This window comes from Peromyscus leucopus, chromosome 18, assembly GCF_004664715.2.
Source record: "Peromyscus leucopus breed LL Stock chromosome 18, UCI_PerLeu_2.1, whole genome shotgun sequence".
Taxonomy (NCBI): Eukaryota; Metazoa; Chordata; class Mammalia; order Rodentia; family Cricetidae; genus Peromyscus; species Peromyscus leucopus.
In genome coordinates, this window is record NC_051078.1 from 21,628,664 (window position 1) to 21,641,816 (window position 13,153).

Consider the following 13,153-nt stretch of genomic DNA (forward strand, 5'->3'; position numbering starts at 1 on the left):
CGCCTTTGAAAAATGTACGCTATACAATAGCTTTGCGATTGTGGAACTTACAGTTCATGATCCTATATTTGAAGTATCCATGTTGAAAAAGAAGAAGAAATTCTTCAGAGTTCCTGAAGTAGATAGTTTTCTTCAAAATTTATTTTGTGCCATAACCCTCTTGGAGAAAACAAATGTTTTTTTCAATATCTTTCTGGTAATTTTAATCTAGAAAGAATAGTTACTAGTATTTTAATAGATATGCCCATGCAGCCTAAATTTATACACAAGAGCCTATTAACCCATGTAGATCCTATCTGAAAATGCAGCATGTTATGTTTAACAAAATGAGAAATTACCTTCCCTTAAATGAAGCAAATGACATCTACCTTGTAACACTAGAAAATTAAAAGATCAATATGCAGCATTAGACACAGCCTGCTTAATTTGTATCCCAATCTTGAGAAAAAGATCCTGCACATAGTAGGTACCCACAAATGTATTTTATTACATATTTCACTATTCAGTTTATACCTACCTTCATAGAAGAGTAATCTTTCTTCGGGGAGGGGAACAGTTCTATTTTATTTTCCAATAACAAACCTATTAAGGGAACTTTATTTCAAAATGTTAACTAATATTTTCATTGTGTCTATGTCAATATTGATGTTCACCTCACAAATACTCTACAAAAACCTGAGTTTTAAATCAGTAGGAACTGTGTTTCGTGCATAGGAAAAGGCTATATTAAAATGGTTTTCAAGGATATGCAGATTTAAAATACTAATTATTATTTTAAATGATCTTATGCCAGTTTACTATAAACCACCCAATATATTACATCACATAGTCAGTATTCCCACTGGAATTTAGCAAATGTGTCTAGTGATTTTATTTATTTTATTTAAAAAAATGTTAATGCTAATATGTGTGGTAAGCCTGAAAAGTAAATAATTAGATGACTAAAGAAAAGAAAGAATGACATTTCAAAAATAACATACCTAAGAAAAACATAGTGGTGGGTATGAGCAGGGAAATTCCAGTGTCCTTAATCTGTTCACAGCTTCCAAGAACCAAGAAGTTCAAGTCATTGAGGGACTTGTTTTCCGCCTACCCCCAAGTCTAACTTAAACTATCATTAAAAGTTTTCTTTCTGCTTAATTCTCATGTACCCTTTTACCTTCAGGTCAAGAAATACAGGAAAAACTAATCCATTAACTAGAAAATTAAAAATAATGTCCTCAGAGTTTTCATCCTGTATATCATTTTCTGCTGAAAGCCTTTGAGTTAAATGTTACAATTCTGATTTGGAGTTTCATTTGTTGGTAGTTGGTGGCGATAAGCTGCAGCCGAACACTGTGCCAACAGCAATGTTTTGATGGAAGTGTATTTATACCAAGGAAATCGCTCCTGGCCACACTTGAGACAGTTGTTTATTTGCTTTATTGGATTTTTTTCCCTTTAAAATGTCCTATGAAAAAGGCCTCAAAACCAGACATGACTTTTTCTTTTGTATGCTTTTTTTTAATTTACACATTTTTTTAGCTGAACAACCTGAAGCCATTGAAATTTCTCAGGATTTCTTGAGTTTTTCTATGTAAAGTTGAAGTGATAATGAACAAAATTGCTGTGAAGATTAAAAGAAATAATATGGCGAAAGTCCTAGCACCATGGTTAGACCATAATAAGTAGATTTTCAATAATCCAAAATATATTCCATGAGATTTGCTCACTATACTAAAACTGAATGCTGAGGATAGTGGTTTTTTAGTGAACTTGCTAAATCTAAAGTATTCCATGTCTCTATTAAATAGTAAAATTTAATGAAAACACTGTATTCAAATAATTCCATTTATTAAAAATGGCTATTCCTGTGCATTATTATTGCCTTTGGCATGGATGTACAAAATAGCTAGAGTAAGATTTTGGGTTTGTGTTTTTTTTTTTAGTCTATCTAAAGGCAATAATAAAAATGAGGAAAATTCTAGTTATTATATTACATTATATTATATATGATCATATTATATATTATAATATTCAATATTATATACATTAAAATTAATCTGCACATTAGATCAACTAAAAGCAAATAAGGCAGTCAATAATGCCTTAAGAAATGAAGGTCCCAAAATGAAACATTTTCAGTGGTTTGAAATTACCTCCAGTTGTACTCTTTCAGAATTCTTCCTGTGACCCCATGTTCCTCTCTCTTTAACTTTCTTTGATTAAATAATGTTCCTCTGCTCTTACCACTTATTTTCTTTGTGTGAACTTGTCAAATCATCTCAGTCTTGTCTTTTGTAATTGAAGAGGCCTTTATGTAGCTCTCTAAGAGACTCTCACAAAAGTCCAACTAGGAGAATAATTTATGAGACTTAGAATGAAGGGCCATTATTAACATTGTCTTGTGTGCATTCAGCACATAGCCTCCCATTCACACACGGCAGGAGTTTCATTCAGTCATCAGAGGTAGAAGTCTCTAAGAGAAGTCTTACGAATAATATCATTGGTTCCATATGCTTGCATTGACTTCCACTTTTTAAAAAAAAAAGCATCGGGGCTGGAGAGATGGCTCAGCGGTTAAGAGCACTGACTACTCTTCCAGAGGTCCTGAGTTCAATTCCCAGCACCCACATGGTGGCTCACAACCATCTGTAATGAGATCTGGTGCCCTCTTCTGGTGTACATAATAAATAAATAAATAAATAAATAAATAAATCTTTAAAAAAAAAAAAAAAAAGCATCGACTGTTCAAGTAGGTTAAAGAACATTAGCAAAACATGACTTAGGGTTTGTAACTATCTCTACTGTTCACACAAGTATTTCTGTGGCTATAAACATGATATCAAAAGTGATAATTTTATATGTCCTTGGGTTATTATCTAATATTCAATAATATGCAAAGTGAATTTCTTCACTACAAGGCTAAATGCAGACAGAGCATGCAAGAGTGGATTTTCTGTTTTGAAGAGAGGTTAATTTTAAGTGTTTTTACTTTATCAGAGTACTCCTGACTTGTGTTCAACAATCATTGGCACTAATGATGTTTATGCGGCTCAAAGAAAATTATGCTTTTTCTTACTCTTTCAGTGCCCAATGTCTTTTTCTTATTACAACAGACAAATCTAATTACTTCTGATAAATTTGAAGAGCTGTGATTTGAATCATGAATAATTCCATTCCAGACAAAGTTAGATCTCAAATATTCCCATGAAACTTAGCTTTTTATAAGCCAGTTACACATGGATGCTAAATAAGGAATGTTTTAACTGGTAACACTGGACCACTATAATAGAAAACTCTTCATGTGCATTTTTGTATATAATTTTTTATGTTAAACAGAGCCTATAAATCAACCTCTTCTATTATCCAGAACTCACGACTTCCTCCTCTCCATCCCCTGTGTGTTCTCATTGAGCACTGTTCATGGTGTCTGTCTTTCTTTTGATATCCCTCCTCATATATCTCATGTCTCCTAAGGATTCCTAACATTACTGAATCCTACCCTTGAATATAAAGAAATGATAGCTACCAGTACTTGAGCTCCTGCTGTGTGCTGGATGCCATTGTAATCAGCTAAAGAAAATGGGTACCACTATATTCTTGACTTGATAGAGAAGAAAACAGAAAGGACCATTAAGCAATCAGGGCAGTCATGTAGCCTCTACCTAGCCAAGCCCTCTACATCTCTCCATGAGCTGCTCTCAAGACACCAAGCACTTATTCCTTGCCTTCAGTGTGGTTATACTTTTTACATTTGATTTTCTGTTTGTGTGACTAATGTCTGCCCATTCGACCATGTCATAACATATTAAGATAACATCTAGTATTTGCTTGATAATTAATTACAGTTGACATGAATTAAGCTTTTATCATGCTGGCCCCTGCATCTTAATACCTAATTCTCCCAAGACTCACTAAGGTACTTAACCAGTTTTACCTCTCCTGAACAGATGAGGAATCTGAGGCAAAGAGCAGATTTGTCAAAGATAACAGAGCTAGTCAAGGAAGAAACCAGTGTTCAAACCCAGAAAACTGGCTGGAGAGCTGTGCTCTGAATAAAGGAAGAGATGAATTAATGGAAACTTAATTTGGAGCGTAAGGGGGAGGTGACATGGGATCTATGCAGAGATAGAGGAACAGTCCAGGCCCAGGCGACAGAGCCGATAAAACCCAGGAGAAGAATCCCTCTGGAGCAACGCCAGCCCTGGGGGAAATCCAAGTGCAAGGACGGTTGTGTGCTGCGCTGGGTTAGCCAGTTCTGTTGCTAATGTTCTTTTTTTTTTCCCCCTCTTTTCAGTGCCACCGTGGGCCTTAATCGCCATAGCCATAGTTGCGGTCCTTCTCGCCGTGACCTGCTGCTTTTGTGTCTGTAAGAAATGTTTGTTCAAAAAGAAAAACAAGAAGAAGGGAAAGGAGAAGGGAGGGAAGAATGCCATTAACATGAAGGACGTGAAAGACCTAGGGAAGACCATGAAAGATCAGGTAATGCACACGCCCCTTATTTACCCCGTACACTCTTCAGATGATAAGTCACCAGGAAGGGCTTTGTTCTTTCATGCCAGATGCTCACAGGAATGAACAACTTGTGGCTACTGTTGTTGCTTTTGTAGAGATGTTTGACAGTCCTTTCAGGCATTACTCATTCTCCCAAAGGGTAGTGGAGACAGGTCCAGTGGGTTTTATTTTTTTTCTTGTATACACACACGCGTGCACGCAAGCACACACACACACAAAACCAGGGAAGGACTCTACACCATTAGGTGTGGCTTCATGGGCTTGGAATAATAAGATAATTCCTGAGCATTTTTATTCCATCTCCTTAGCCAATCTTGATTAGAATTAAAAAAAAAAAAAAAACTAAACTAAACTGTAATACAAGGTATACAAGGTACCTGAGTTCTTTCCCTCTTGGATGGGGGCTCTTCCTGACTCATCCACTGCCCTTGGTCTCTGTTAGGTAACTTCATCATGCTTGGTGATTGCCAACATTGCCACACACTCTGCCAGCTCAGCCAGCAGTTGCCAGAAACAATAAGTTATGTGTGGTAAAGGGAGATAGGGCCCAGTCATAAAGAACAAGACAGAGTTGAAAGACAAAATTATATTTCCTCAATTAGTGATCATAATTAGAACCATGATGCTGTTGATCAACTCTGTGCCCGAGCTGTCTTCCCATGCATAGAGAAGATATTTGGGTTGCTTTGATGTTGTTGCCTATTTTTAACTATGTCAGCTGGACAACTTAGTCAAGGTAAAGTTTAATGAAAAGTATTAAATGTTTCTTTAATTTTGGAGTAACACTTATATTAAATGTTTCTGAAGAAAATTTAACTCATGAAACAGAATGTAAAGATTTTTTTCATAGAAATATTTATAGTTATTGTTTCCTATCAGATAATTTTGTTTTAATAAATAAAATAACGTTTTATTTATTCCCAAATAGGAACATGTGTAGGCACTTTTTCCAATTGTTTTATAGTATTAATTACTATTAACTGAATCATTAACACATGAACCTAAGAACAATTTGATCACGTGTTAATACAAGGCTCATAGTACATACATACAGCTTCCTAGTTTCCTACACACACTGACGTTCTGCCTCTCCTTCCCAGTTGGAGTTTGAAACTCCTTCTGGAAGACACTGTAGTGTCTATTGACCGCAATTTCCCAGGTGCTCACTTCTCATTCGCTGCAATTCAGCTTGGTCTCAGGGCTATAGAATGGATGTGAAATCCGTTCTGATGCTCAGAGAGCTTTAGCCTGAGCTTGGGGTAGCAAAGGTTCAATTTCTCTAGCAGTTTCTCATCAGTTACAGAAGCTCATGTACAACTACAGATAACTAAGCAGGATTTGTCTCCATGTTTAATTTGTTAAGTAGATGCGCAAATTTTGAGTTATAGCAAGTAGGATTTAATACTGATTTTTCTTCCTTTTTTATTCATTTAGGTTTTTTTAGACAGGATCACAGATTTTTTTTAATCATTTTATAATTAAGTATAGAAATAACTTTCCTGTATAAACATGGGCTAGAAAAAGGATGTTATTTTAGCAATAGCTTTGAAAACAATAATTTGAATGTATAGTGCTGTTATTTTTGTAATTATCATAAAACTCAATTGAGATTTTCTTGTGTACTGGAATTAATACTTAAAGGCATTGATAAATGTTAAACAGTAACTATAGCATTCCTTTCTAGGATAAGAAAGCTATATTTTCATTTGTGGATTTGTTTTGTATGATGTATTAGTATAATTGATGGCACAGTGCCATTATCCCCATAACACCATGGATAAATGACCAAGATCTCACATATAGGCTTGATGATGATTTCCCCATCTGTCTCCTACTCATTTGGATGGAGAGGGGCAGAGAAATATGAATCAAATAAGTAAATACTAGGAAAAAGTCAGTGATAGTTGATAATAACTTACAGTTACAGCAAAGTATTTAGAATTCCAACCACGTAAAATGATTTTAATTACTTTAAGCCAACCATTTTATGTACTTTGGGCTTGAACTAGGTATGATTTTTAATTTTAAATTTATAGAATGAAATATAATTGGAATAGTGAAATCATCATGCCCTGATGATAATCATGTAACAGCAGTATATCAACCAATCCTTACAAAAATAGCTAATAGCTATTGGTGAAATTATTAAGGCCACTCCACGTAGTTAAAAGGGAGGTTTATTTAGTGGCATAACTTACAAATGAAGGGACAGGTAGGTTTCAGGGTCTGGGGAAGGTGTGTCACATTCCGGCAGTTTTCTCTAGAGAACTCTGCTCTATCTACCTCCACCATCCAGGGTCCAGGAACCAAGAGAGGTGGCACATCCAGATCTCGGGTCTTCAGGGCCCTCTCTTGGCCCCGCCTTGTAGGCCTGACAGTTACCGAAGCCTCAGTGGGGGTTGGAACTTTCAGATCAGAACTGGAATGGCTACCCACTACAGTTAATAGCTTATGAAGATGAAGGCTAAAGATGAAAAATAGAATGCACAGATTTTAGGAGAATGATCTGTCATGTGATGTCCCATGATCCTCCAAAGTATACCAATGAAATTCACTTTTAAACACTATATTTTCAAAATACTTTAAGCAGCATATCACAGTGAACGTGGGGAAGGGAAATAAGATCAGTATATGACTCTCTCATTTAAAGACAGGACAGACAGGAAACTCCTAAAGCTATATAGGCTTGAGGGCAATCAATAAGTTAGTACTTCCTTCTAGACTCCCAGAAATTCAAATTTTAACACTCATGGCTATATATCTTCTCTAGAAAGGTTTTGTAATCTTTAAGAAATAATCTCTTAAAATTCAGCAATGACTTCAAAAGTAAACTCTAGATAGTATATGTTAGATATACTATAGATAGATCAGATAGATAGACAGACAGACAGACAGACAGACTATATATAGAGAAATAGAACAAAAGATTCATATTTAGGATTTTTCAATATCTTGAATCTTGAGATCACTAAGCATACAGGGGAGATGATCATAACTTACAGAATCATAAGCTTAGAACAGTCATTTCTCCATGGTTTTCACTGCTGTGTGTGGATATTTTAATTTCTATTTCTTCCTTCTATGTCCTCCTTATCTGTGTTATGTCTCATGACTGTTCTGGACTGTCCCTTGCGGTAGGTCTCTTCTGCTGCTAGCCATTCCTAATCAGTGCTGGTGGCTGGGCTCCACAGCTGAGGGCTTCCCATTCTGACATCAAAAGGCTGAACTCAACTGATCTGCAAAGATGAAGTGTATCGTTTTAAACAGTGTCAACTTGGGCTAAATAGAACAGGATCTGCAAGTTATACATAGATAGAGAGGAAAGAAAGTGCAGTCCCTCATGCTACCTTTTTACATGCCTTACCAAATCCCGTGTGAACAGTGTAATTTAGAATGAGCAAATACTTTTTTTTGATGGCTGTGGACTAGATAAATTTTGAATGTCAAAGCAAACCACAAGCATGTCCTTCTAAACCTGGGAACTCAATAAAAGGCCTGATAGTCCCAACAAAGCTTCCCTGTTAACGATTTGCCTGACTTCAGAACTCCTGGGCTTACAAGCCTTTTCATGAGTTTTGGTGTTTTTTGGTTTTTTTTTTCTTATGGAGGGAAAAATGTTGTACTCAAGATATTATAATAGCTACTGACTTAATAGGTCTGAATTTAATGTGATGGTACAGGGTACATCTTGATGAAGCTCGGCCTCTGGGACAGGAATAGACTTAATCACTTCAGGGATGAACAGGAGCACTGAAAAATTATCAAAAATTTAGCCCCATTTCAGGCAAAATAATTGCAGAGACGGTCCTGCACCTTCTATTCTGGAAAAAAAAAAAAACACTCAGAGAAAAGGAGATTTAATATCTTGGCTATTTCAAATTGCATTGGGCTGAAACATGAGATATAAATTGTCAGCTCTGAAAGGACTTTTGAAAAAGTATTTAAATTCATGATTTTTTTTTTTTTTTACTGTGGCAATGGAATGACATGTAGGTATTTTCAGTCAGTGGGTACATTAAGGAATGTTCTATTCTTAAGAAAACAATCAAACTGTTACAAGGAGGCAAACTACCTAAACTGTAGTTTTCTATATACACCCTTTATGACAGTGCTAAAGATTGAACACAGCTAGGGTTCTCAGGGACAAACGGAGTCCACTGCCTAAAGTGTTCAAGCTAGACTCGGACATCTTAGAGCCATTCACCGGTAACTGTACAGGTCCCTGCTTTGGTTCTTACACGGTTATTTTAATATTCAAGGAAGCACCCAAGTATAAATGAGTCTTTCTAAATTAAGTGGTATGGGGCTAGCCACATTTGAGAATGGTAATTTTCAGTTTTCCAGACTCATTGTAGACTCCTGAGCTGTGTCAAACACAAAGATTGACCCGTGCAACAGCCGCACAACTCTGCTCAGATGTCCTCCTAACCAGAGCAGAACCAATGAGCCCTGTCATTCTGGCTGCAAACAGATTTGGGGGTCATTATAGGGTTGGCTTGAAAGACCCAAACAGGAAGACGTTATAAATCCAGGGACGGGGTTGCCGTTTCAAGCACCACTAAGGTCTCTGTGTGATGAGTGAAGGGAGCTTCTTCACTGAGAATGACGATGGCAGAGAAAAGGTCCATGTGGGTAGGGACAGCAAGATGGTGAGCCGTGGTCTGATGGCCCTGGGGCCTCTTGACAGCCTGGCTAACACTCTCATATTTGACTTCTGGACGAATTCCCAGATCAGCTTGAGAGCTGACGGTAGTTATAGAATAGTAAAGATTCTTCAGTGTTGTCAGAGATTTAAGACAGTCCACGGCTCACATGCCTTATTTCAATTTCTGTGAGATTCTGCAGCTGCTTACACACAAGAAAAATGAGATAGGAGAAGGAAATGGATAGCATTTGCTCATTATAAACAAGTGAAAAATGACCAAGAGAAGTGGACAGTGACCAGAACAAAATATGTGAATGGCTAATATAAAGACTTTTAATTTTTCAAACATACTAGTAAACAGAGAAATGGAACTTTTCATAATTTTTAATTGTGAAGAATGAACATACCTGAGTTTATATATATATATATCCCCATAAGGAATCTACTATTATAAACCTTTGTAGTGGAAATATCTGGAGTAATTTTTACATATTAGGAAAATTTTATATACTTTAATTTTTGAAGTATAGAAATTTTGTATATTTTATGACATAATGATCTTTCAAATATTTTAATTTATATTTTACCATTAAGATTGAAGAATGTTTAATTGTTTAGCTTTTTTGAGTCTAGTACCATGGCCCTGTTCTTTAATGCAAAAGGAATTTTATACGCATATAAGTTTTTCCAAAATTACAAACATAACTCTTGTCTTTGATATTAAATAAAGTCAAATCAGTTTAATTCAGCCTTGCTTTCTGTGGAGCTGTTACGAAAATAAAATGATAATGTTCAGCTGGAAATGGAGTGAACTTCTCTCTAAACATGCATTTGCTGGTGGCATGTTTTCTCTTAAATGTTACAACCATCTATGTGAAACACAGAGAATTTACATTTCCTGACGGTCACTCAGCCATCTTCGGCACAAGCAATAAGGCAACATAAGGCCGTGCATTCCATATGAATCTCTCCACTGCATGTACCAACGATGTTTTACATGATGCTGAGCACCTCTGCAGCTACGAGAATGTGAAACCCAGCCTGGAAACGAGCATGTCTATCATAGTAGAAAGAGACAATGTAATCAGAGCCAAGGATAATACCAAGTTGACATTTTCCTTGCAACAATTTTATCGTTTTGCTTGCTGAACTCTGAGGGGGGCTTCTTCCATTGCTTCCATGTTGCTTGCTGATGGGGGAGGCAAAGGTCCATGCACAAGTGAAATTTAAAAACATATGTATGTGTAAGCAACAAATGAGAATGTCTTAGACAAATAGATTTCAGCATCATCGTGCTTGCTTCAAACAGCGTGGAGGTATGGCCAGTTTAATTTGGACTTTGAAGAAAATTCATGGGAATTTCTTTTTCCTATTCATAGGCCCTGAAGGATGATGATGCTGAAACCGGACTGACTGATGGAGAAGAAAAGGAAGAACCCAAGGAAGAGGAAAAACTGGGAAAGCTCCAATACTCCCTGGATTATGATTTCCAGAATAACCAGGTCTGAGGGGAAAATGTCTAATTCCATTACATTTTCTGAAATTACTGAGTAGCAATTGAAGCAAGATACTCTTCTTAAAACATTTCGTTTGCTGTGAGGGGAAAAATGCAATTATCAAAGCTATTGATGAAATCATTTCTAAGTACAGGCAGTCCCCTAGCTGCTAATTTAACTTCTGGTAATTAGAATTCACAGTATTCGGCCAATTACATCTACTCGTGGCACTGACGGGGGCAGACAGAATACAAATGAACTCCAAGCCATCCATCGGTCTGCTGCTGAGAGCTCCCAGCCAGCTCCGTCCCAACAGGTCCCTCAGTGTGAATAGGAACCACCTTCCCTGAACTGTATAGACTTAGATCCCAAACAATATCAGGGGCCTTTGGGACGAGCTGCCATCCAAGCCCACATTCGAGAAATAAATTTGGTAAGCAACAAAAGAATGAAACACTGGGCAATGCTTTCTGGCTCTTAAAGGCAGTGATACCTTATGTGTAACACCATGATGCAAGGTGAATGTCCCTCAAGTGACTAGACAGCAATTCTGTCAATGCAGGAAGATCAGCAGCTTGATTATCAGAGCCCAAGAAGGCTGCCCAGAAATGACAAGACTAAAGACTGGAGAAAAAAAAAAAAGCATCCCTACTTCTATTTCTCAAAATGTGGCGGGGTGCATTGAGATCAGTGACAACAGTAGCCGCTTTTCACTGAGTAGCTATTATCCAGGTAGCTCCCAGTGTGGAAAATGCCTTCAAAAACCCTTCTAGGTAAGATCCATAATGTTCATAACTATCCCTTTGCTTTCTGAGTCTCTGCAGAATAAGCAGAATAAGCTGAGTTCAGAATGTAGCCCTTGAGCTACTAGGGAGTTCAGAGATCTCCCACTCATTTTGCACCCCTCTTCCTTTGCTGGGAGAGGAAGGATGGTACCTCAGTACGGTTACTGGAATGCAGCATATGCTAGCGGTACCCTGTTTGATGAGCAGTGAGTGGTAAGTGAATCAAACATTAGCAGTCGGCTTTGATGGCTGATGTCCAAAGTCAGAGTTGGAAGCAGTGGCAGCAATTCTGTATGTTATTTGGGGGCTGATAGTTCAGGTCTTTGAAGCTTCAGAGTAGCCCCCTTGAAGGATGTGTGGGATTTAAAAATGCTTTTATTTGATCAGCTTTATTATAGCCCTGACTAGTTATTTCAGGATACATTCCAGATACCTGCATATTGGGTTTAAGTATGGTAAGTATGTATTTATATAGGACTATATGGAGAACATTAACATCTTAGAATTAAATACATTTCAAGTCATTTCTACTACTTCTACAAAAAATGTGAGCATTAGGATTTAGTTGGGTGCAAAGTAACTTATTATTTACATAATCCAGGAAAGGTAAAGGTTAGCTTATATTACATTACCGTGAAGGTTTCCAACTTTTTAACATGCCTTTATTTACCCTTCTTTTTCTCCATTCATATTTCCCAGTAGAAATCTTGTAGCATCTCATACTGATTAGGTATAATTTTGAAACTTCTAAATATTTTTTGTATATATATGTACCACATATGTACAATGTGGCTATGGAGATCACAAGAGGGTGTTGGATCCCCTGGAACTGGAGTTATATACAAATGGTTATAAGCTGCTGTCAGGGTGCTGGGAATCGAAGCCCAGGCCTCTGGAAATACAGCAAGTACCATGTCTTCAATCCAACAGTACTTTTAAGAATAGAATTGATTCTGTTTTACCCAAAAATAATGTGTATATTTACTACTCTGTTTTTATCAAACATTCAGTCCAAATATATGCATTTTGTTATGATGGTCTAAAAGATTTTACTGATAAATACCATGCATTGATTTTAATTACAAATGTTCCTTGCTAGTTTTCATCTTCATATGATTCCTATGAGTTAGGGAAGGTAAAATCTGAGGAAATTTATAGACAAGGCTGTAGTCAAATATGAGTATTTGTTTACCCAAACCAAAAAAAGTCTTAAAATCCTTGAATTAAGAAGCTTTTGTGGTGGGAAAATGGAGTATTCCATTTAAACAGAATGTGAAAGGAATGTTAGAGGAAATCACTCTATCCTCTAATGACAAGAGACTCAAGTCTCTAAACTACAATGATCACGCTTTTACCAAGTTTCAGTTATATTTGTAATGTTGCCCAAAAGGAAATCATTTGCAAAAATGAAAATGAGGAAATAGAGTATTACTTATAACAGAGAGACTGTGAGCTTTCCTAATCATGTGTTTATGATCTAGTGCTTCCATTAGCTGTTCTTGGGCCATGTCTCTGTTAGTGTACCTGCCTTCCAGCGCTCATTGCTCCTGCTGAAAGACAATGCCACAAACTAGGCAATGAAGCCTTAAAGTGGAAACAGCATACTCCTCCTTCAGGGTAGGATCCAAGTTAGATCCAAGTGAGCCAAGCGGCCAAATGCACTGAGGATGCACTGGGTCACTTTACAGAAAATGGGTGCAATTTCTGTAGGGAAATGCATTGCTTATCCA

At 36.9% G+C, this 13,153-nt stretch overlaps 1 protein-coding gene across 2 annotated transcripts in view; it reads left to right on the plus strand.

Annotated features, from left to right (window-relative positions):
• The window catches only part of Syt1 (synaptotagmin 1), a 505,793-nt gene that overhangs the window by 357,136 nt on the left and 135,504 nt on the right, over nucleotides 1-13,153 (plus strand). Inside the window, exons 5-6 of one of the 2 annotated variants that reach the window (XM_028873036.2) lie at nucleotides 4,280-4,464; nucleotides 10,522-10,644. In XM_028873036.2, coding sequence (XP_028728869.1) covers nucleotides 4,280-4,464; nucleotides 10,522-10,644 — 308 coding nt within the window. The remainder of the gene's footprint in view (nucleotides 1-4,279; nucleotides 4,465-10,521; nucleotides 10,645-13,153) is intronic. The other variant, XM_028873038.1, reaches the window with a different exon arrangement.